Source organism: Phoxinus phoxinus (assembly GCF_949152265.1).
Source record: "Phoxinus phoxinus genome assembly, chromosome: 10".
Lineage (NCBI taxonomy): Eukaryota > Metazoa > Chordata > Actinopteri > Cypriniformes > Leuciscidae > Phoxinus > Phoxinus phoxinus.
Window position 1 is genome coordinate 32,882,987 of NC_136885.1, and position 25,667 is coordinate 32,908,653.

At 37.7% G+C, this 25,667-nt stretch overlaps 3 protein-coding genes across 9 annotated transcripts in view; all 3 read right to left on the reverse strand.

Annotated features, from left to right (window-relative positions):
- kif13a (kinesin family member 13A) overlaps positions 1 to 1,623 on the reverse strand; it is an 84,641-nt gene extending 83,018 nt beyond the window's left edge. For all 7 annotated transcript variants that reach the window (XM_079624963.1, XM_079624967.1, XM_079624962.1 and 4 more), the window contains exons 1-2: positions 1,262 to 1,623; positions 959 to 1,049 (exon numbers count right to left, since the gene is read on the reverse strand). In XM_079624963.1, coding sequence (XP_079481089.1) covers positions 959 to 1,049; positions 1,262 to 1,316 — 146 coding nt within the window. In that variant the 5' untranslated portion in view covers positions 1,317 to 1,623. The remainder of the gene's footprint in view (positions 1 to 958; positions 1,050 to 1,261) is intronic.
- A 1,796-nt stretch (positions 1,624 to 3,419) lies between these two features.
- On the reverse strand, positions 3,420 to 5,295 carry LOC307006040 (E3 ubiquitin-protein ligase NHLRC1-like). The gene has a single exon (XM_079626631.1). It carries the CDS (start codon positions 4,699 to 4,701, stop codon positions 3,496 to 3,498), a length of 1,206 nt encoding a protein of 401 aa, XP_079482757.1. The 5' UTR covers positions 4,702 to 5,295; the 3' UTR covers positions 3,420 to 3,495.
- A 695-nt stretch (positions 5,296 to 5,990) lies between these two features.
- On the reverse strand, positions 5,991 to 25,091 carry ptdss1a (phosphatidylserine synthase 1a). The gene is made up of 13 exons (XM_079624981.1): positions 24,498 to 25,091; positions 22,339 to 22,430; positions 20,964 to 21,008; positions 20,638 to 20,762; positions 19,844 to 20,002; positions 17,480 to 17,631; positions 17,253 to 17,394; positions 13,728 to 13,840; positions 12,368 to 12,433; positions 11,851 to 11,950; positions 11,561 to 11,629; positions 9,960 to 10,023; positions 5,991 to 9,166 (listed from the first exon to the last, which is right to left on the reverse strand). The coding sequence occupies exons 1-13, from the start codon at positions 24,674 to 24,676 to the stop codon at positions 9,072 to 9,074; spliced, it is 1,401 nt and encodes a 466-aa protein (XP_079481107.1). The 5' UTR covers positions 24,677 to 25,091; the 3' UTR covers positions 5,991 to 9,071.
- Positions 25,092 to 25,667: the final 576 nt, after the last annotated feature.

Sequence of the window (25,667 nt, forward strand, 5' to 3'; positions counted from 1 at the left end):
ATTGTTTATATAATGTAGAATTAAACCACAAGACTCAGAACAAAGCAAATGATTGAAACTGTTAAAGTTGTGCTAAGCCTATGTTCTTTATCAAAAAAAAAGAGAAAGAGAAAATGGGACATGGGACATGCTCAAGGCCAGAATGACTGGTTATATACATCTGCAGACTTGGAGTCTACTATTTGGAGTCATTTTAGTTTTTCTAAGGATATAAAACCAAACATGAATCCTTGAGACTGCCGTGGGAAAACAGCCACACTCTCTTCAGCACCTGCTTTGCTCTGCCATTACAAATTATACGAATCACAACATTTGTCCCTGATATCGGCGGATAATTGCTGATTGACTGATTTACCAATTTACAGAAGTGCTGCTCTCCCTTCTATAAGCTAACAACTTTACCAGCGGCCTAGTCTCTGGATAACAATAGAAACATTTCGTATGTACCACTAATGTAACAAACAATATCATATTATCCTGGCAATCCTGTTCTCTGTAGTTATGTTAATGGCAGAAGCCACTGAAAAACTCTGTTCAAGCACAAATGCAATGGCATGATGTGAAGACATCTACTGTACGGCATCTCAAACTTCAGCACTGCTGAACATGAGGCCTGTCCAGGAATTTCACAGCAGCGCAGAAGTTTCCCCAGCGCAGGCCACCACGAGCACGCCCAGAACGGGCCCTGCACTCACTTCTGCTGCTCTTACATGAACTAAACAGTAACTATACAGTAGACGTACACAGATTTAAATCATCCTCTCTGTGTGTGCATGCATTGGGCCATAACTCTTCCTGGCAGAAAAGAGACAACCCTGATAAAATCTCACCAAAAACACATGCAGCCAAATTACAGGGGGGGGATCAGACTGACAGCTTTCACCTATAATGAGGAGAAACATGGCTCAAACATGTCACATGAATAAAAGTGCATGACCATGAAATGATTTGACTGTACCTGTTTTCTCCTTTTGTATTGGAGGGCGGTGGGTGCAGAATAGTCTGGTTGTCCTCCATCTCAACCACACATTTAGTGTTGAGCTCAATCTCTGCAAGCCAAAAGTTGTTAAAACTTGCCTTAAACTTCTTATACGTGGGATTTTCGTGTTAAATACTTTTTAAAAAATGAGTGAAATGTCTGAAACATATTTAAATAAAGAACTCATAACAACCTTACCTGAACTGTAGCAACTTATTCCATCTGAAAACTGATTTAATCTTTAAATATTAACGCTCAGTTTTACTTTAAAATGTATCTTACCTCTCCGGTTCATTGGTCGAACTCGAACCGCCACTTTAACCTTTGTATCAGACATTTTTGCACAATTTTAAAGGCTTTAAAGTGGAGGAGAAAGCCGCTAGCTGCTCCGTACAGCTAGCCGAATAATAACATGCAACTCCCCGCAAAGTCTCCCACAGAAACGTCTGAGGTGCTTGTATCCTGGTGAAATACTCCAACAGTGCATACCCGAGCAGAAAAAGCAGTCGAGATTAATCCAGATGAGACTGTGTGGTTGTGTTGTATTCGGGTTAAATGTGTGTGGTTATAAGGATCCTGCGCCGCGGGCAGAGCAGCTCCTCTCAGCCAGCCAGCAGCATCCAGACCGCCATCTTCCGCTGACTGACCCCAAAAACACACACAAATGTGCAGTGTGCATGAATATGCATGAAAGAAACGGCATGGACTTAGTTTAGAAAGAGCAGATGAACAACAACGACCTGATGCCGTTCCTACAGAGCGAAGAAAAAAATCTAGAAGAGGAGGAGAAAGAGACTTGTGTCTCTATCAACAATTGGTAACGCTTTATTTGGGTACACTTTATTTTATTGTGTCCCGTTACCGTGTAATTATGCATTTAAGTACTGAGTAATATTAATTAACTACATGTAGGCCTACTTACTATAGGATTAGGGTTTGTTTTAGGGTCTTGTAATTATGCATAATTTAATGTTATTATGCTACATAAGTAGCCTACATGTAACATAACAGAGTTACTCTTTATTTTAATCTGTCTTTGTTACACGTTACATGTATTTGCTATAGTAACTATAAATTAGGCATAATTACACGCAACTAACCCTAAACTAAACTAGTAAGTACATGTAATAAATTATAATTATTTCTCGGTAGGCTACTTAAATGTATCATTACACTGTAACTAACAGGGACACATTAAAATATAGTGTAACCATAAACTTATTCTCATTACTCATCATACTAGTCATGTTTCTTCTGTAATTTAGGCTAATCCTTTTATTTGTTTATCTTGATTTTTTTTCACCAATTAAAAAAAAAAAAGTACCATTCATACAGAAACATCTGCATTCTATTCAAAAATATTATTTAATATGACTGAATGACCAGATTACAGGAATTAAAGTGTCAGATAAAAGGTATTACCTTTTACACTGTACTGTGATCCTTGTATAAAATATCTAGCAATTTAAATTTTTTGTGAGAATATTTGAACTTTTGTTCATTTTGCACTTCTCTCATTTTATGCAACTAAAACGCAAACACTTAGCGATACTAATGCACAGTTTATGTCATGACAGTAAAGCACATTAATCTGATTTTCTCTAGTGAAAATGCAGGTCGTTTTTCAGTGAGATGTGAGTTTCTGTAAGAAGTGCTTTATAACGGCGACAACCCCAGTCTGGTGGGATCAAGGGAAATGGAGCAGAGTAGATTATGGGATTCCCCTAGGGTTGTTTTAATCTCTGTGGATTTAAAATTAAGAATTAACTAAATTTAATGCATGCCATTTTAAATAAGTATGCACCCAGTGTACTAGCTATGCGCAGGGCAAACACTCACTTAAAATTATTAAATGTTGCACTGTAACCAACTTTGAAAAGTCATAATTTGTGCCAATGACTGCCCAACCTTTTCCCCCATTTTAAGTTTTCAGAACCACCATGAAAAATAAATAATTTGTGCGTTATGAGGGAAAAATCAAAGCATAGGCTGTATGCATTTCAGCTTCGTCAATGGACAATTTGTGGTTATTATTAATGCATTGAATGATTAATGCCAACTCATATACTGTATAATGGGAACCAGTACCTGAATTTCTTCAGCAAGGAATATCAGGTGTGATTTACATACAAATTATTGAATTTAGAAGGTGATTATGCATTTGATGATTTAGCATACACTTAATTATCTAAAACGACTTATACTTATAAGAGGATACTTGTATAGGAAATCAAGGACAATCCCACTGAAGCAAGCTTGAATTAAGTGCATCAAACAATACATTGCATACAAGCATTGCATTTTGTACACTCTAGCATTTACACTTTGTGTAATATTGATGACATTACAAGTCAAATTCCCAGCAAGTACAACTTCCTTGACCAATAAACGAGAACTCTGTGTGGCTTGAAACTTTCCATTTATTAACTTTGAGCTTTCATCATCACAAATCCCATTTTCACAACTTAATCCACCTAAACCATGTGAAACACACTAGTTGTGTATATTTACACCTCTCATTTCTCACAGTACAAGTCATCTTTGTCCGCAGCATAGAACTTGACTGCATGATCTCCTCCGTCCAAGACCACAAGCACATTCATTGTAGTCGTAGCCAACGCCACTGGACGCAGCAGTCCGCTCACTAGAGGAGTCAGTGCAGGTGTTTTCTGCGGCTTTCCCAAACTCCAGACCATCCCATTCTGCGAATCCCCTACAATCACATCTCCATTTATATCAAAAACCACTGAAGATATAGACAAACTCAGAGAGTTCTTCAAGTTAAGAGCGAAACTGTCCACCTGCGTCAAAGGAACAAAGTCACTATTGAATATTCTCAAACATGAAGCCGTGAATCCGGCCTGAAAACGCTCCACAACTGCAATGTTTCCCGATGCTTTGCAAGAAGCTACCGAACGCGGACATGCAAGTTCTTTGAAAACCACTCTGTTAACTAGGACTACCCCACGAGAAAAGTCTATTACGACTTGGCTAAGTGTTCCCATCTCAGCGTCGGTCACAAAAACACGTCCGCGGGCGTCCACGTCAACACCCCATGGCAGACTAAAAGAGTCTCGGATGGCTGCCACCGGACGGCCTTTGGAAGTGAAGACTTTGACTGATTGGTCACCAGCATCTGTGACCAAAACATGTCCACATGTGGTCAGTGCAACATCAAGTGGGTGACATAAATCAGACGGGTTGTGTCCATAACGTCCGAAGCCATCCAAATGAGTTCCTTGAGCATCAAAAACGGCAACTCTTTTCTCACCATCGTGCACCAAAGCAATCTGGCCTGATGTCTCAGAAACAACCATCCCAGAAGGGTTGACAATTGTTCCCCATCCTCCAAAAGCTGAACGGAGATGCAGCGTCCCAGATCCCAAGCTTTCAGTCCATCCTAGGACTCGATCATACAACCTGGGACAAGCTTCTGACAGCAGAAGCTCCTGGAGATCGGTGAGCGCGTAGCATTCGGAGGTGCTGCCCACATCCCACGGTTTCCTGCAGAAAGGACACTCCAGCCTCTGGTTTTCAGGGTGGGAAAGTGCACAGATGCATTTGAGACACAGCACGTGGCCACAGGGAAGATTTCGGGGCGTGTGGTCTCGTTTCTGGATGGAGAACTTCTCAAAACACACTTTGCACTCCAGTAGGTTTGCTCGAATCTCTGCTAGGATGTCTTCCGCTCTCATATGTGGTTGGACGGCTGTCTCGGACATGCCGTTGATGATCCTGGGCTTTACATAACACTGGCCTAATGACTGGCAGGAAGAGTAGAAGGATGAGAGAGGGTTTTACGACAGTAGCCAGCAATGGATAAACATGATCACGTGACTATATAAACATGAGCTGAGGGTCTGTACTGCCCCCGAGTGGTGAGAAGGAAAACTACCAGGATTTATACTTACTGGTACCAATTGTACTTTTTAAAAGTATATAATAGCAATTCAAATCTTTATTATTACTAATACTCATTACAAAAGTGAGAATTTAAGGGGTAAATATACTCAACTGATAATGCACGGCCCTAAAATAGGCTTCATTTGTGAAATATGACCGGGATGTTCCTGACAGGTTTTGCGAGGTTCAGCCTGTTTGAAACAGAGCTCAACACGTGTGTCTATTTTTGGCCGTCGTGTACACTGTCTGAAACCTGAAGCCTTTAGTTAATGGAGTTGGTTAAATGAGCTCACCGTCCACCAATGCAGATCACAGCTGAGGTCAAGCCGGATCATTTTCCTGCACCAAAAACAAGTGCATATACTCTGAATCAACATACTAGAATGATTTCTGAAGGATCATGTGACACTGAAGACTGGAGTAATGATGCTGAAAATTCAGCTTTGATCACAGGAATAAATTAGTTTAAAATATTACTGCTTTTATATAAATACACACACATATACACATATATACAGGTGAAACTCGAAAATATTTCAAGCCTTTATTTGTTATAATTTTGATGATTACAGTTTATGAAAACCTTTTCACAATATTCTAATTTTGAATTTGGGGTTTTCATAAACTGTAAGCCATAATCATCAAAATTATAACAAATATAGGCTTGAAATCTCTCACTTTGCATGTAATAAGTCTATATAATATATTAGTTTCACATTTTAAGTTGAATTACTGGAATAAATGAACTTTTGCACCATATTCTAGTTTTTCGAGTTTCACCTGTGTGTATATATAATATATATATATATATATATATATATATATATATATATATATATATATATATACATACATACCAAACTGTATGCTTAATGTAATATCTGACTGGCTGTGCTCAAGAGTAAACAAATGACTTATTGTATTGGTTAGGACACACTGAAATAAAAGCAGAAAAGCCCAAAACCAAAATAATTAACAATTATGAAAACACAAAGTCACGAGATACAGATGAAATTTAATCTTAAAATTCAGTTACATCCCAAGTAGTTGCATGTAAATTTTGAGCAAACAAACAAACGTCATATATATATATTGAAAAGCTGCAAAGTTCATTCTTCACCAAAAACTAGTCGTTTAATATTACTGAAAAGACAAACACTGATTCGTTAACAATTTAGATGAAATGTACAAATCAGAAGCATGACAAAAAGGCATTTAAATGTTTCACAGTGACTAAACGGACACAAAACAAGTGTTTTGGCAAATGGATATGTAGAATTATGTGATGCTCCGACTGTCCACAGACTGTCATGAATGACATTAATACGGAAATGAAGAAAACTATATGTTGTCTGAACATGATGAATACACCGGACATGGTGTTGGATTATGAACACTAGTAATGGAAGAATTTAAATCAACCATGTCGATAAGTCTACCAACATTTTTAGATTATCGGCATAGCTGATAAACGTGCGATTAAAAGAACCGTTAGCTCTTCTGCGAGTTTCAAATTAGTAAACCGTGAAAAAAATTGGGTGCAAAGCATTTTAGTCTGTGTATATTACAATAACTGCATTTAAATTATATTAAATGATACCACATACATCGGCCACACCGCTCTCTAGTTATCATATCAGGAAAAACACTATTGTACACAACACACACACACACAAAGCAATAAAGGTTACAGGTGATAGTTGTTAAACATGCATGCAGGCACACGATATCGGTGTTAAACGTCAGTCTAAAAAGGCTTGAATACTGGTTTAAGGGTGTGTGGTGATCAGGATCATTTTTAACAAACACACGAAATAAAAATTAAAGAGGTAATTGCAACCTTTTATCTCACAATTCTAAAATAAATTCACGATTCTGAGGGAAAAAAGTCAGAATTTAACTAAAGTTAGATTTGTGAGTTTTTCATCTCAACTTTTTTTCTCAGAAATGTGAGATATAAACTTACAATTGCATGGGATAAAAACTTGACAAACTTGTGATCACGAGAAAAAAAAGTTTGAATTGCGAGATATAAACTGAATATTTGAAACACATTTTTCATCTCACAATTTTGACTTTTTCTCAAAATTGTGATGTAAAAAAAAAAACATACAATTGCGAGTTATAAACACGTATATAGACTTAAATGCTCAATTGAAAAAAAAATATATATAAATTTCAGAAATTACCACCTCAGAAAAGCGATTTTTTCATCTAGCAATTCATACTTTTTTCCCTCAAAAAACGGTGATATAAACTTATTGTGAATTATAAAAACTCACAATTGAGGGAAAACTTATGAATTGTGAGATATATAAACCAGCGATTGCGGGAAAGTCAGAATAGCTAATTTTTCATCTCTTTATCTCACAATTGCAAGTTTAGATCTCCCAATTCTTTTAAGTTTTCTTTTCTTTTAACTCTTTTTTTCTTGCAATTGCGATAAAAAGCCACAATTACCTTTTTAATTTTTATTCCATGGACACAAGCTTCTAAAATGCCACCTCAGAAAAGCCAATATTGCGAATTTTTCATCTAGCAATTCATACTTTTTTTCCCTCAAAATTGAGAAATAAACTTAGTTGCGAACTATAAAAACTCACAATTGAGGGAAAAGTTATGAATTGAGAGATATATATTTATATCTTACAATTCTGACTTTTTTCTTGCAATTTTGAGTTCATCTCTCACAATTATTTTATATCTCACAAGACTTTTTCTCAGAATTGTGAGATATAAACTTACGATTGTAAGTTTTTCTAAGAAAAAATAAAAAATCAGAATTGCAAGATGAAAAAAAATTGCAAGTCTTTTTTTCTTGCAATTGCGAGATAAAAAGCCACAATTAACTTTTTTATTTTTTTTCCATGGACACAAGCTTCTATAGAAACTGATATAGATGATTTTCACAGACATGCAAAACCAAAAACGCCTCTCAGGTGAGAACATAAAAACGACAGCAGCTGGAGAAGCAGAAACACCAGAAACAAGCGTCACACATTAAAACATCAGTGAAGCCACTAAAAGTGTTGTTAAAATCATCTCCAATCGGATTCCTTTAAAGCAGCTTAACCTAGAAACATTCAACTCATGTCAACCACAAACAGATTTAGTCAGTCTGGATCGAGTACTGGCCAGGAACAGTCTTTCCTAGATAGAGTCAACATTAAATGATGCTTCTGTAATCTGACATAAACAACTGTTTACAAGTTTGGGGTCTGTAAGATTTTTTTAAAGAAATGAATACTTTATTCAGCAAGGATGCATTAAACTTATCAAAGTGACAGTAAAGACATTGATGATGTTACAAATATTTAAATTTCAAATAAATGTGGTTCTTTCTGTTCAAAAATAGTTCAAAAATATGAAGCAGCACAACGGTTTTCAACATTGATAATCAGAAATGTTTCTTGAGCAGCAAATAATCCTATTAGAATGATTTCTGAATGATCATGTGACTGAGTAATGCTGCTGAACATTCAGCTTTGATCACAGGAATAAACTAAATTTTTCTATACATTACAATAGAAGACACTTATTTTAAACTGTAATAATATTTCACAATATTACGGTTTTTACTGTATTTTTGATTAAAATAAATGCAGCCTTGGTGAGCCTTCTTTCAAAAAACACAAAATCTTACCATCCCCAAACTTTACATTTACATTTTAATGATGTTTTATCCAAAAAAAAAAAAAAAAAAAAACATGCATCAGAGAAACATGCACAATAAGAACAGGAACGCGTTTTAAAGTAAAAAAAGAATAAATTTAGATTTCATGTTGACTTGATCTGACATCATTTGTAGACACATTATGATATGAATAACAATCTGAAATCGCTAGCATATAATACACTGTTGATAACATGAAATACAGTGACAAGTCACGACACTTCCGAGTCACGCATGCTACTGAGGAACACGTGATTCACAGCACTGCTCGGGATCTAAAGTGTTAACCAGTCTCTAGTTCAACAAGTGAGCTCGCCATCTAAACACAGTATTGCCTATTCAAAGTGTTTTGCAAGCGCTGCAAACCGCTCTGATATCTGAAGTGTTCGAACTAAACCTGAGACAATCTCACCATTCATAATCACAGTCATCTGATGTTCCCTCCATTAACAGGAGTGACACCTGTGCAAACGTTCCCGTCCGAGGAGAAGCGCTCAAAGCCTTCTAGAGACGGACTCATTTCTCCACGCCGTTGATGGTTCTGTATGACGGTTCCGAGTCCCTCCGTTTCCTGATAGAAGAGTAAGTTGAGCCGTCCATCTCAAAATCCCCTACAGCACAGTTGCATTACAACGTGAGTTGAAACACTGAAGCAGTTCATGCACAGAAGCAAAGTATAATGCATGCACGTTTAGAAAAATATAACACCTACATTTGAACTCCACTAGATATATTCAGAGTTGCATACTGATATTTTACAACTTTTGCAATATATAGCATGCTTGCATTTTATTTATTTTAGTTGTATTAATATGTGTAATAATAATATTAAAAATGTAACTTTATTCGAATTGTATTTAGTTTTCATGTTCATTTTAGTTTACTTTTTAATAACTGTGTTTTTATCATTATTTTCCATTTTTTTAAATAAATATTGCCATTTAGCTTTAATTAATTTTTGATTTCAGTTTTAGTTTTAGTTAGCGTTTATTTTCAGTTTATAATTTTAGTGCTTAATTTGGTTTATTGCTGAGGCAACCTTTAAAATGTTCACTTTTTTAATTATATAGACTAATATTTATATTATATTTCATGTTTTTAATAGTTTTATAGTCAACAATAATAACCCTGCCTGGATGATCTAATACACTTGCTAACATTCACAATAAAAATATGCTTGACCTTTCATTTCCAATGTGACAAATGCACTTATCATATATTAAAAAATAAAATAGTACGCAATATACAGTACTCTAGTATTAAAGACGTTGCCAAGTCTCAGAACTTCACACCCACGCGTCTTCTGCTCGTTCTCCACAAGAGGTCACAACACTACAGGTTAGACTCGCTGAAGTCTGTCATTAACATCCTGGTATCTGCTGGTGTGAATGATTTAGTGTTTACCTTTGCATTCAGACGCGGCGTCACCCGACTCAGAGTAAAAACTGTCATCACACTCCGAGAAGCTCTGTGGAGGTCAAAACATCATGACTTAGATAGCAACACTCTTAAGATTCACTTTAGCACTGCTTGTATAGCCTGCTGGAAAGTCAGTTTTTTAAATTACATTTAAAGCCAACAGGGTTTGAGGACACAATTGATAATGGCAGAACAAACGAGGAAGAAACAATATAATGAAAATTATTTCAAGGCTGTATTAATGCAACTTAAGTGGATGATGATTTTTAGAGCTGAATATAAAAAATAAATAAATAAATAAAAATCACACAAAACACAGCCTTAAGGGCCATTCACATAGAATGCGTTTATCCATTCCAACGAGGTACTTTTACATTGTTTTTCTATGTAAACACACGTTAGATGGACGTGTATGACTGTTACGGCTGATTTACTTCTGCGTCGGACCTAAGCCTTAGGCTTAAGTCGGTTTTCATTACAGGCTGATTTATACATCTGTGTCGGACCAACGGCGGAGACTACGCTATAGACTACGCGCTAGTTTTCATTTATACTTCTGCGTCGTCGTCCGCATTGAGACACAGCCATCTTCTAACCGTATACATACTGGGAACTATATTCTCAGAAGGCGAAGCACTGCTACTTCTGCGGAGTGATTTGCTCGCAGCGCCTGAGACGCCCCGTGGCGAGGAGACGAGAGTTCGCTCGGTGTTGCGCTAATCACTCCGCAGAAGTAGCAGTGCTTCAGAAGTCCCAAAAAGTCGGCGTGTTCCTTCAACTAAACATCAGAAATGCCAACAAACGGCTGCATTTATCATGTTCGTTTTGCGATCTCGCTAGTTTCCAGTGATTTCTTTCTGATTAGATTTATAAAACTTACAATTGTTGGTGAAATGATGGGTTTGTGTGACGTTGTTCTATAGAGGTGTGTTACGCAGTGGGGTTTTGGGCTCGGTGCTACAGGCCCGAGGCTATTGGCCCAGCCCGGCCCGTTGAAAGCCCTGGCTCGCACTGGCCCGACAGTGGAAAAGCAGCTATAGTGGCTGTGTGCGGATACCGTGAATTATAAAGCATTTCTTCAAGTGATCATCACAACCTGTTTCTTAAAAAAAATAATAAAAAAAAAAGGGCTTGGAGAGAGCCTCAAAAGCACGTCTCGACATCCTCATCTTCTGTTTTCGTGTTTTTTTAAATAAAAACATTCCTGAGCGCTGCATCGCATTTTTGGACACAAAGACGTGTGTGAAAGGCATCTAACAGTATCATAAAAGTAGTCTAAAAGTCTTCTGATGTCATACAAGTGTTGTTTGAGGGGGGAAAATATCCATTACATTACAATCCATTACAAATATCTAAAGTTTTCCATTACAAATATCTAAACATTCTTAAAATTATGATATATTTATACTTGAGATGCAAAATTATTTAAGAAACAAGGAAAAATATCTGCCAATGGGGCCAGAAAATTCTAATTAATTATTTTGTCCTTTGGGAAGCTTGGTCACAATATGCTTTAGTTGTGTGTCCTTTTGTTTTTTCAGGAACAAGAGTGAGCGTGAGTAAATGATGACAAAGCCGTGACTCACCTTCTCTCTGGGCCCGTAGTTTTCAGCATACCAGACCATCCCATACAGACACAGGAATGTGATGGAAGCCTTCAGATGAGAGAGAGAAACAAAGACTCGATCAATTACACATCAGCAGCTTTTGTGCTCACACAAAAACACTTCCTGAAAAGACTATTTTCAGGAAATCTCCTCCCACAGATGCCAAAAATAGCTTTGCGTTCAAGTTTTTTGCTGAATGAGTAAAAAATCAAGAGTCATATTGATGCAATGAAAAGCCCAAAGTGAAGACAAAAAGTGCAGGAACTCACCAAACACAAGAGCCACAAAAACACATAGAGAATTTGCGTCTTGGAAAACAAGTCTTGTCCGAATTTAATGCAGGCTAACGCCTCCAGGAAAGCTATTGCCCTGTTGGAAAGAAGACAAGAGCGTTTCTATTGGATCTTGATTGTGCAACGTAAAGCTGACGGATGTTAGATGAAGTCGAGATGATCTAACCTAGATGTTTGTGACAAGATAACTTGAAGTGAACACAATCTAGGTCACGGTCTTATATCTGAGATAACGCTAATAACAATGGAGCAGCAAAGCCCACCAAAGCGCTGCAGTGGAACACAAGCATTCATGCGGGTTTGTGGTTAAACGTTCATTTGAATGAAAAGCCTGCAAGGCCTTCACCTCAAACACTGGTGTGACGCATGCATGAACATCAGTGCACGCTGAAGAACGCGGCTTACTGATGACTCTCTCCGTTACTTGTGCATTACAGTGGACCACATGGGGGACGGCTTTACACTTAGGTCATTTTAACAGGTTTAGACTCACCCAAACACCCAGCATTGTGTCCCGACCCGTTTGCACTGTGTGTCCGTGAGGTACGCATAATACTGCCTGTAGAGCAGACCAGAGAAATGCGTCAGTGCACATCAATAATCAAAGTGAATAATCCTTTAATACATGTTCTGTTCATAATCCGATTCTCTTCATATTGTTTTAGAAGAGTGAATCCCAAACTTCTTTGTCAGCAAAATATATTTACTTGAAGTCTCCCTGACATTTAATGTTAATATTTCACATACGTTAACAACACATTTGCATGCTCATGGTTCTCTGAAATCAGTTAATGGTCACATGACATGCAGGTAAACAATTTAAATATTTAATCTTTTTTAGTTCAGTCTTTTTGTATGGTTTTATTTTGCTTGTTTACACTCAAAATAGTCAAAGATGAAAATCTTGGGCTGTGATGTCTAAGAATTTGTACCAATATTTACCAAAAAAAAAAAAGTATATATTTCTCCCAACTGGATATGAATATAAAAAGGTAAGATCAGATTTTTTAATCAGGCTATTTATTTTTTATTTTATTTATACATTTTCATTCTCACACAGGTTTACCTCAGGAAAAATACTTTGCTCATAGTAATAAACTACTAAAAACAAACAACATGCATAATCAAATAATCAAAACTCTCATCATGAGCACAAAACAAAGTTAACTTTTTTGTCTTCCTTTGCCATCTCTAAATAATTTTTCTAAATTATTACATTGTTTATTATAAAATTATCTTAATATGCTTACTAATAATGCTAAATGTATGAGGGGAAAAAACATTTACAAGTTAAAAAGTGTTAACTTGTCTCAAACCTGGTTTAGTTAAACGCTCAAGAGTGTATTCTCGTTTTCTGCAGATTTTTAGCAAAAGTATCTATTTTGCTGCTCACCGTGTTTCTGCGTCATCCACAGCTCTTAATGTGGCGCTTTACATCTTCTCAGAGAGAGAGTGAAGTAACGCACACTGATCGGAAAGGGTTTAAATAAAGCACGTCTGGCTCGAGATAAAAATATTAGCGTTGAAAGATCATTACTATAAATGACTGAGTGCTTTTGGTGTGAACCACTTTGTTGTTTTGACGTGCTGCTTACTTTAAGTTATTAAACATTTTATGATTTAATTAATTATTCGCTTTTCATTAGCTTACAAAGCCCAGTTTGGGAAACCATGGATTAGAAAAATGTAACAACTTTTATTTTTTGGCTGATGTCACATTTCAATAAATCAATCAATTCCCAATGGATCAAAATCAGTTCCCCCATTGATTTTTTCATATTTTACTCTGAAATACATCAGACTTTGGAAGTATATTGTTACTTAGAATGGCATATTGTTATATGTGTACCTACCGTACGGTGGGGGCAGTGATGATACCGATGAACAGAATTCTGCACCAGCTGAGAGCGTGGCATGCTGGGAACACAAAGATGTGCTTCAGGAAGAACGTGTTCAGCTCTGTTAGCTTGAGTGAGTAAGTGAGAGAGAGAGAGAGAGAGAGAGAGAGAGAGTGAGAGAAAAAATGTTATGCATCGAACCAAAACTAAAAAAAAGCTTTTTGGAAAAAGTAAAATCCAATGACCCTTGAGACCTGGGACAAAATAGAACTGTAGAAGTAAATGAATAAAGTTCTGTGTAGAAATGAATTAGAAATGTTATGCAATAAACCAAAAGAAAAACATTTGACAATTAATAAAGTTCAGTAAAGAATGAATTTGAATTAATCTGTTAATACTAACCTGTCAATTTGCCGTTTGTTGCGACTGTCACATTAGAAATATTGATAATTCTAGCAAATATTGATAAAGAAATGCATGGATGGTTTCACACTGACTTTTAGATAAACTATTGTCAAGTATATTTTATTTGTTTTGCGATGATATAAACAACCAAGATTTTAAAAAATTATAATTTTTGCACGCAGTCATTCATTCTGTTTTATGGTGTTGTTGCCTACTTAAAACAAGACTAATGATCTAAAAACATCATACAAAAAGCAAGCAGAGTGGAAATATGACTACTTTTTTTTTTTAAAGCTACATTTGTAATAAGAATCATAGTGCAGTTAGTTCAGATTATGCTTCAGAGATTCACACAACACCAAAACCAGTATTCAGTTGTCAACTAATTTGGTCACAGTCTCTGAAGTGGAAATGGTATCCGCTCACACACTCCCCTCCTCCCGAATTCCCATTTCAAAGACATTTAATTACTATTTAAAGGGCCCTCAATAGGGAGCGAAGAGACCGGCCTCGCTCTCTCACAATAGAGAATGAAGAGCGTGCTTTCATCGCCATGGAAACGAGTCTGCACTTTTAGTCTGACTGCCCATTCTCTCCAGAGAACTCGTATGACCCACATTTTTGAGCTTGGTAAAGCCAATCAAACTAGTTATTTTTTATGCTGACAATAAAAGTTCTGTTAATATTACTGTCAATTAATATAAAGTGGATCCTTGGCATTCATTCATCATCTGCGCTTCATTTTTCGTGAAGCATTAATCTGGTGCGCTTCTGCTATGATGAACAGACATCCTCTCTTGGATTGCGTGTGTAACGGGGGCCGCGCTGACGACTGCTAGTGAATGCGGTGTTTAGTGTCAGGCCTCATCCACACTACTGCGTTTTAGTTTAGAAACGGAGAATTAAAACTAATACGATCTCCGTCCACACCAGCGTTTTAGCTGCGTATTAGAATTTATCTCAGTCCACATTAAAACGACTGAAAACGCAGATCACGTGACCATTCACCAACACTGGGCATGCGCGTGCCGGTGTAAACAGGCGCATGTAGGCAGTTGTAACGTTGTAAAATGCAGAATTTACTTGCACAACAGCTGCTAACAAAGACATCAAAGTCAGTAACGCTTGTAATTCGTTATCCATGTTGCAGTCACTAACGTTACGTAGTCCAGGCTGTTTTTGTATGTTTTCTTCCCGGGGACGGGTCATGTGATGGGTGGCTGACGAATCAGGGAAGGATACGCCATGACTGATGACACCCAATCATAGAGCCGAGCGTGAGCCTCTGCGTCTTCGTTTCTAAAGTCCTCCGTTTTGACCGTCTTCACTAAAACGCCCTCCGGAGATTCAAAACGCTAAACGGGGTCGGCAGCGTTTCTAAACTTCTCCGTTTTAGGTCTTCGTTTTTGCCGTTGTAGTCTGGACGGGAGGTGCAAACGTAGCAAAAGGTCTCCGTTTCTAAACGAAAACGCAGTAGTGTGGATGGGGCCTCAGTGTAGTGCACTCGACTCGCTTGCAGGGGGATCGGGGTTCGAGACCGACTCGGCGCAGGGCTGTTATGCTGCGTTCACACCAAACGCGAATTGAGCGTCTGGAGCGCGTGATTTCCATGTTAAGTCAATGTAAAGATGCGATTACGCGGGTCTGGAGGTCCTGAGCGCGATAGACGCGTTTAGACAGTATATAAACTGGACACAGCGACCCCATAGGTTTCAACAGAGAAAAGTGTAGTCAATTAGAAGCACTCACTTCCTGATGGCCGGGCGAACTGCGCAGGCTCAAACTGAGCTTGACGACGTAGATGTGACGTGAGCAACGTGTCTGACAGCTGTAAGTCTTCTAGTAGCTGTGCCGAGAGAAATCGGAATCATTCCCTTCCGAATCTCACAGAGACTGAGAGCGTGAGCATTAGCTGTCCATGAGCTAGCAGCGGGAGTAACTTTATCACTCTCTATGGGCTTCTCCCTTGACTTTATGTCTCCACGTCCCCCCGATTGCTTGTGAGCTTCTCCGCCGGTCTATACCGTAATTTCTCGACTTGTGCGACAGAGAGTCGAGTGGTTATGACACAATCGTTAGCCTATTTTTACAAAAGCGGCTTCTACGCGGCCATAACGTAAGATACAAATTAATGGAGCCTTTTATACATTGTCGTGTTTCTTTAGAAATAAATAATGGACAAATGGAGTCTTTAAACGCCTCAGATGTAAAGTTATTCGCTGTCAAAGTGACACCAAAATGAATGGGAGTCAATGGAATGCTAACAGCAGATGATGGCTTGATAGTCAATGGCGGCCCCCGGGGAAGATTCAGTTTCCGGTGGATGGATTACCCCCTTGGGTGACCCCCTCCGATGCGGGACAACAGGTCATCAAACTGGGCGCAGGACAGGCGGAAGTATCGCTGAAAGCGGCCGTCATCCAGGCGCAGCTCCTGGAGCATGTGGTGAAACTCGCCAATCTGGGTACGCCTCCGAAGGGTCTGGTGGACCCAAGTACGGCGACGATGACCCCTACGCCGCTGTTCTGCTCTCCTGAGCAAATACAGAGCGGTGACTCTCTCGATCAATGCTCGATCAACATCAGCCATCTTGCAAACAGACAACCGCCTAGCACGTGCCCCTCCCACAAGTAGCGGATTTTGCCAAAGCGTCCTATTCGCTTTGGACGCACGAGTGGATTCAAAATGTTCAAGCGTCCAACTAGACGTGATAGACGCGAATTTGACGCTCAATCCGCGTTTGGTGTGAACGCAGCATTAGGATTGGAGTGTGAGTTTTGGAGGCGGAGCAATGAAGAAGGGGTGTGTTTGTTTGGGTTGATTTCAAACAAGGTGTGCATTACAACCGTAACAAAATAATTTAATGCACAGCGAGCCATGGATTTTTACATATATTTATCAATATGTCTCACTATTATAAGAGGATGAATCCTCCATCTTATATGCATATCACAATGCATTCTGGGATTGCTAAACTATATATGCATCAATATGTCTCACTATATAAGAGGATGAATCCAACTTAAATGCATTTCACAATGCATTCTGGGATTGCTAAACTAATCAGGTTTTGAACCAAAATTAAACTCGTTTTATTTCTAAACATTGGCTGATTAAGACACACATTTTACTAACCTGCCATATGATCATGAACAGATAGACTCCCGTCACCCTCTGCAAGGAAGACTTGGGGTCGAACCAGCGCACGTATGTCCAGCTGGCAGGCGTGAACTGTAAAACTGCACGTTTGATCTTGCCCGTGGTGCTGTGGATGTCTCTGTTCAGCAGAAAACACAGATTGCACACTTTCTAGCCACTGTAAATGCTGCAAAATCCAGTTTGAAATGATTCAGATCTCTTACTTGATACTGGCCCAGTGATACGTGCGCATCTCTAAGAAGCGGCAGACAGTCATTCCCAGCCAGATGCCTCCTCCGTTACACAACAAAATATCCAGGATTACTTGATCCCACCAGCACTCCGCAAAATTAGGAAGAAGATGCATGAAGAACAACTGTACGGAGAGATTATATGTGTGTATTATTGTGCGCTCTTCAAGAGACTAGACCTGTTGATTTCAACTGCGTTTGCCATTAACATCTTATAAACTAGCAATGTGATACTGTATATGCATATAAACATGTATCAAACAAAATAGTTAACTCAAGTAGTTTATTACCATATTGTGGTATTTAATTGAATTAATTATCATTTATCATCAAACAAGCTACAGTTAGTCCAAAATGCAGCTGCTAGAGTTCTTACTAAGTCAAGAAAATATGATCATATAACACCAATTTTATCATCTCTACACTGGTTACCTATTAAGTTCCGTATCAATTACAAAGTATTGTTACTGACATATAAAGCCCTAAATGGTTTAGCTCCTGTGTATTTAAGAGATCTTCTATCGCCATATATTCCATCGCGCTCTTTAAGATCGCTAAATTCGAGGCTTCTGGTCGTACCTAGGATAACTAAGTCCACTAAAGGAGGGAGGGCGTTTTCACATCTAGCTCCTAAACTCTGGAATAGCCTTCCTGATATTGTCCGAGGCTCAGACTCGCTCTCCCAGTTTAAAACTAGATTAAAGACGCATCTCTTTAGCCAAGCATTCACATGATGCATCTCATACCTTTTATACTACTGTTAAATCAGATCAAATGCATTCATATTATGAACAGCAGCTACGCTAATTATTTCCCATCTGCCTTTTTTGTTGTTATCTCGGGACGCCTGTCCCGAGATAACTCAAATAGAGTTCGTCAGCTCCAGTTATGTATCCAGCCTCTCATGGAGACTTCAGATGCCCCAACGCCTGTGATGAGACGACTCGACGCCTGTGAAGAGACGACCCAACGCCGGCGATATGTTATGCCCTAAATTTCATGATTAACTAACTGTATTTTGTGTGTATATTTTTGAAATGCATTTTCTGTAAAGCTGCTTTGAAACAATGTGTATTGTGAAAAGCGCTATACAAATAAACTTGAATTGAATTGAATTGAATTTATAACTGAATTAACAGGGCTCTGCACCGGTGCCACTAAGATCTACAGATGGCTGGGGGGATTTTTAAAGGTATATTAATAATAAAAATCACTATTGTTTAGCAATAATAAGTGCAAATGCAACTATTTTACATTTGACAGTAAAGCACTGAGCTTGAGATGCAGAAAAAAATAACTTATTAACAACAGTAACATGTGAAAACCTTTTTTATAGGGAAAAAAATATTTTTAAATGTTAATAAAAATAACATTTAAATTGGAGATGCAGAAAAAAAAAATCACTTATTAACAACAGAAACATTTGGACACCTTTTTATAGGGAATTTTTAAAAAAAAAAACATGTTAATAAAAATAACATTTTATTTGGATAATATTTAGAGATTTGAAGTGCTGGAAAAAGTGTGAAGCACTTTAAAATCCTTGTTGTACAAACCCTAAAAAGAATAACGTAAAGCCATTAGACTATTTCTACCACAATACCATGGTTACAGTTAGCATTGCCACGTTAAATCCATGGTGAATGTTGGAGATTTCAAAAGTGATTTCAAAGTCAGTGCTGTTTGGTCTGATATCTGTGATTTATAACAGAGAATTCTGCGCTGAACTTGAACGCTTCACACTAGATCTCACTGCGATGCTGTTAATGTAGTGTCAAATTCACACGCTTTTTCACTAAATCTCTCAGCGCTTTGTAGTAACAGTGTTGCGCTGATTGAGATTGGCCGGTGAAAACCTGTTCTTGTGCGACCTCGAACTAAATGTATTCACAACAGCAAGAAAAAAAGATCTCAAAATGCGACCATTTGGTCACAGTCTGGAGTCCTACTTAATAATATTTAGCTAAATTTCTCATTATATAATTTGGAGCCAGACTCGATATATATACACATAAAAAAAAAAAAAAAAACATTTAAGATAAATTCTCACTTCGTCCTTCATCTTGGATGATTTGTTTTCACTGTGCATTTCACAAAGAATTCTGGGATTGCTAAATTAACTATTATTATTAAAATTAACTAGGTTTTGAACCAAAGCTAAAATGAGAGCAATAATTTGAAGCCAGACTCTGAACAACATCAAATGCTCATTAGCTGCGAATTATCATACATGGTCTTCTGCGAATCATCATAACAGCATTATAATCAGATGCATGTTGTTATATGTGAAGCAATGCATCAAAACAAGATAATGAGCAGCAGGAATCCCAGAGTTACCTCGGTGAGCTCCCAGGTGATGCTGATGCTCCAGCACAGGCCGTAGCTGCGGATGAGCAGAGCCTTCATCCCCCAACCCCAGAAATGACTGAAGGCGAAGATGTCAAAGTGGCTGAGGATTCGCTCCCATGTGATCACATGACAGTTCACCGCATACTCCTGTCAATCAATCATCACAACACCAGAAGGACATCAGTGACATGTTTAACACTCGCTATTGTTAACAAAGTTCAACTGAACGTAATGCATCATTTTGAGATTTGTGACTTATTTTAGTATCATTGAGATGCTATTATTGTTTTTATGGAGTTTGAATGTTTTTTATTATTATTGAAATGTTTGTTAAAGTTTAATGATTTTGATGTGCTTTGTTTCCACTGAAATAAAATTGGAGTAGAAACAATTCTCACTCAGAAATGTCAGTTAATCACAAAGAAAAGGCAAGTAAAACATTGAATTAAATGTGAAATTTTGAAGTAGTATTAAATAGTATTTTCTTGTAAAACACTACAATAATCTGTTTCATTTACAAATTTGAAAAATCTTATACATACACACACACATATATATATATATATATATATACACACACACATATATATATATACACACACAAAATATTTGTATGGTTTTAGTTCTAGTGAATTATAATAATCCTGATGTATGAGCTCTGGCAGAAGAGAAAATATTCAGTCCTTTTTAGGGCTTAATCATAATGACATTATATTAATTTGTGTGTGTGAACTACTTCTTTAACTACAATACTGAGTCATATTTCCCAGAACATCACTGACCATGATGTCAGCTTCTCGTTTGGCATAGCGAAGATTGGGATCCAGCCAGTACATGACCGACTTCACCTGCTCCCAGTTCAGGAAGATGATGAAAACGAGGAAGAGGAAGTACAGCACACTCAATCCTGCACAACAACATAAAACATGCACTTCAGAAAAGAGGAAGGTGGAAAATTTCATTAACCTACTAATCCGACCACTTAAGATATGACCTCAGGTTTGCCCTCATCATTTATTCACGTTTAAAAATCATCTCGCAGTGTATGTTTATCATTAAGCTGCATAATTGGCCATCAAGGTCACATAAACACGTCTGATCCACTCACCGAACACTATACGCCATATTGCTGGATGGGGTCTTGTAAACGGGCCTGAAAAGAAATGTATGAATAGAGTTATAAGAGAGTTATGAATATGGCTGCATGATACTGGAAAAACATGACATTGCAAAATGTTGTCATTCTGTGAAGTATATTGCAATATGGAAAAAATACAGGATTTTTCACCAGATGACTTAAATAGCTATATTTGAAAATAATGAATCATTCTAGAGTGAGTTGGGTGAGTTCATCTGTATAGAAAATAAAATTAATAATTAACAAAAGCGGAAGGTTACTGAAAGCAAGTAGAATGTTAGATCTAGTTTTACCTTTCCGTCAAATATTGCAAAAAATTGGCAAATAACCATGGTATAAACGTGATAATCCATGGTTGTTTGCCTCTGCGTCGTGCATTAAAATAGTTTGATGCAGAGCTAGTCGTGGATTATACCTTATGATTTTATTGTGATTATTAAATAAAAATCTTAAAAGAAAACAATATTGTAATAATATTGTACTGTAAAAAAAAGAGTATTAATAATAATTTCATTCTAGTGTAAAATTATAATACTCATAATGAATCATTTGATTTGAATTAGATTAATAATCTCTTCATTTTTTAAACTGTAACCCATCAACTTTTTATTTTGACGGGTTGGTGGGAAATAAAAATATGCAGTGCCGGTTTCAGAGTTAAAGGTTGTGTAGGTAAGAATTGTCTAAATAACTTTTTTTCAAATTGGCTTAAACTGTCTTTATATACCAATACATAATTAAAATGTAAGTACTTTGAAAAAGAGAGTATAAAAATTGAGTGACTATAGTGTATTTAATCTTCAAAAAACACAGCTCATTAATTCCATTCGGGACGAAACAAGTGATTGGCTTGCGCGACTGTCACTCTCCGTCGCCATGACTACCGCCGCTATTATTGGCTCTGCCCACGTGCGCGCAGTCGCGCACCCGTTTTTAGGTGGGAGTGAATGGAATTAATGAGCTGTGTTTATTGAAGATTAAATACACTAGAGTCACTCAGTTTTTTATACTCTCTATTTCAGAGTACTTGCATTTTAATTATGTATTGGTATATAAAGACAGTTTAAACAAATTTGAATAAAAGTTTTTTTTAGACAATTCTGACCTACCCTACCTTTAAGCTCAGCACTGTGTTCATTTACACACGCAGCTCATAATATCAGGTTATGAAGCAGGTAGCACATATTTATTTCATTAAATCACAGCCTGCACAATCTCACTAATGCATATTGCAATGCAATATCAATTTTATTTCAATATCATGCCGCCTTAGTTATGAATCTGAACAGAACCATGTGACCATGATCATGTGACTCAGATCGCAGCCCGAGTTCAAGACTCTTACCGTTTGGGAAGGCAAGGACGCTGATGATCAAGAAAAAGGAGATGACCAGGATGAGACCCACCCACAGGTTATTGTCATGGTTTCCATCATCTCTGCAACGGAAACATGTGGTCATACACTCAAATACACCAGCCGCACAAACACATGATCTTCCTCTATTTGACAATTCATCTTGCACACCAAAAAAATTTTTTATGTGGTTTAATTGAAAATTTCACAGAAAAAGCATGAATAATTTATTTTCCGGAACTGAAACTAAGGAGAACTACCGCTTCTTCTGCTTTCTACAAATATTTTCCACGTATTCTGCCTGTGCTCAGTTGCAATAATTCCTTTAATGTCAAGATGATGATGAAATAAAACGTAGTGACAGATCTTTTCTTCCATATTGTCAGAGAATGTCTAATAAGGGGAGAAGGTTCACTCTCGCTACACTTCCGGCTTCTGAACCGGTTGCAGTTCCACTCTGGCTCCAGATGAGGGCGCTCACAGGACGAGTGCAGAATGAATGGAGGTCTATGGAGCTATACCCCTCAAAATCCACTTTTCTCAAGATATAATTTTTTGTCTAGTAATTTGAATGTTTTATTCGAAAGGAGATGCAAAGAAATTGCACATTGCTGGGTGTTAGATTTTTTAGAGTCACTTATTTGCTTTAAAAAGTCTTTCAAAATGTCAATGACGTCATACACATCGTACGACCAGAGATACTGCTTTACGGCTATCCTTCAGTCACTTTGGTGCTTTCGCGCTCTGCACTTTATTTTCTCTCGAGGCATCGCCAGCACAGCTGACACAGGTAAACACACGTGCTAGAAGAGTTTCTGCTAGAAGACATTCTGTTCCCGCTTCGGATGCCTGATGCCATCAAGCGGTATCTCTGGTCGTAACCAGTCCTTCACTGACCAATCAGCGTTCATTAGCAGAATGCTAGCGTGTTATGGGCAACAACAACTCAACCTGTAAGAAATCGAAAGGACATAAGTACTCGTTCATTCAATTTTCGACCTATAACCCATGTTGAACTTGCCAAACCTACAATCAAATCTGAGATTCCTCAACGGCAATCGGCTGAAAGGGACAAATTTAGCCGTCTAGCCCCATAGACTCCCATTCATTTTGCACTCGGGGGTGATCGCCCCCAGTGGAACTCTGGTGGAACTACAACCAAAATTCGGTACAATAGGACTTAATAGGGAGTGAACAGGCTCTCCGTAGACGGGCTCTGATATTGTGGCATATCCATGGATAATATCAGAAAAAAATGCAAGGTAAGGACTTGGTTCTATTATATTTGTAATAAAAAAATACAAATGCAGTTAATGCACACACCAATTGTTTACATTAAAGTCAAAAACTGCCAACTGTAACTTAAAGACACCATCATAAAATTAAAATTGACAATTCTTTTTGTTTAAATAGAATTGCAGTATTTATAAATGATTAATCTGTGCACATCGTTACTGTTTTATGTGCCTCGTAATCTTTATTCAGAATAGCTCATCTAGTCTCTGATGACGTGTTTAATGGCGCAAGGGCGGGGCAACCTGTCACTCACATGAGATTAACCAATGGCAAACTACAACAATCCAATCATTCTTTCTGATGGACATAACCACCCTAAATGTTTTCTAGTTTCAGAAGCCGTTTCATTTATATATATATATATATATATATATATATATATATATATATATATATATATATATATATATGTCACAATAGGGAAGAAAAGAATATTGCAACTTCTGTTTCATGCTGACTTTATACATTCCTGACTATAATATGAATAACCAATAGTCTCCTGTTTACATCACAGACATGAACCATGATTAGCTACTTGCTTACTTATAGAAAATGGTGGTATCATCAGGGCAGGGGGACATTGTCTTTCTAGAAAGCTTTTTGTTGAACAAAAAAAAAAAATATTCCCCGAGTGCACGATGACGTCATCAATATTTTGTCCGTTTTCCCGGAAGTGATATTCGCACTTCGATAGAAGATCGTTTTGTCGACTTTAGAAATACACACACATATAGGTGACCTCAAAACCACAGACATGCACTAAAAGACAGATTTCGAACTGAAATGACGTGTTGCTATAGTAACATGCCGTTATTGCAACTCTTTGTGTGGCTTTAGGGTTGTGCGTCACTCACCGCGTAAACGCGAAGTACATCAGGCTGAGCACGGTGCATGTCAGCAGGGTGATAGTGTGTGGTTTGTAGAAGAACTCGATGGTGATGTCCTCCACCTGCTGTTCGTTGATCATGCGGAAATGCATTCTATAATTCACATCATGTTTACTGAGAGTCCGAGAGCCGAACGATGAAGCCATGCACGAGAGATCAGCAGATCGGCGTGTTTCCTCTCCGTCCCGGATTCACCTTTGATTACCCTGATGATGTTAGCAGCTCTCTCTCTCTCTCGCTCTCGCTCTCTCTGGCGTCTGCTGCACGAATGACGGCCATGCATGTGTGGTCTCCGGATCTGCACGCGGCAAATGCATGAACACTATATCAGCTGCTCAGCCTCAGAGAGAGCGATGCATGTACGAAGCAGAAAGATGGCAGACACTTTGGATGAAAACAGAAAATTCCGGGTATTTTCATTGGTGTGCATGCAGCGCCAGGCGTAGAGCTGGTATGGCAAGCCAAATGGGCCAAAAATGCAGCGCTGTTCGAGTTTCTCACGCGCTCAAGGTCACTGCCGTGTTGAATAACACACCTGTGTGTGTATTGCATTTACACGCCAACATTGGAAAACGTGGTCTTTCGTTTTTATAAGTTATATACAGCGGAGAATATAAATAATTAAAGGTTACGATTAGATTTTACAACAAAAAAATAAATTTTGTTCAGCTCTAAAAATTAGTTTGGGTCAAATATTGACAAACCTTTGTTGGGTTTAAAGAAATGTGGAGAAAAAAAGGTTGGGTTTGTCCATATTTTACCCAAACATGGGTTGAAACAACCCAGCGGTTTAGAGTGGATAAAAAACAGCGCTTGTTTTGAAAAATATAATTACATTTATTTATCTTTCTGTCAAATATTTGGTTTGTACGTGTGTTTGTAAACTTTCTTTACAATAATTGATATTTGTATGTAATCAGTGTTGGGTGTAATCCATTACTAAGTAATTCATTACAGTAATTTAATTACTTCTCCCTTGTAAAAGTAAAGCAAGGGATAGCAGGTGTATAATAAAAGTTGTGAAATAACTGACTAATAAAATAACTTTAGTGCTGCACAGATATTGCACAACGCCAAGATAAGCAACCTTCTCATCTGACCCGTCAGCGCTCAAACACCGCTCATTAATGTCGAGAT

Coding starts and splice junctions, on each gene's coding strand:
- LOC307006040 (XM_079626631.1), bottom strand. CDS start 4,701: ATGTCCGAGACAGCCGTCCAACCACATATGAGAGCGGAAGACATCCTA.
- ptdss1a (XM_079624981.1), bottom strand. CDS start 24,676: ATGGCTTCATCGTTCGGCTCTCGGACTCTCAGTAAACATGATGTGAAT. Junction 22,431..24,497: donor ATGTACTTCGCGTTTACGCG/GTGAGTGACGCA, acceptor TTTCCGTTGCAG/AGATGATGGAAACCATGACA. Junction 11,630..11,850: donor TTTTGTGGCTCTTGTGTTTG/GTGAGTTCCTGC, acceptor TCTCATCTGAAG/GCTTCCATCACATTCCTGTG.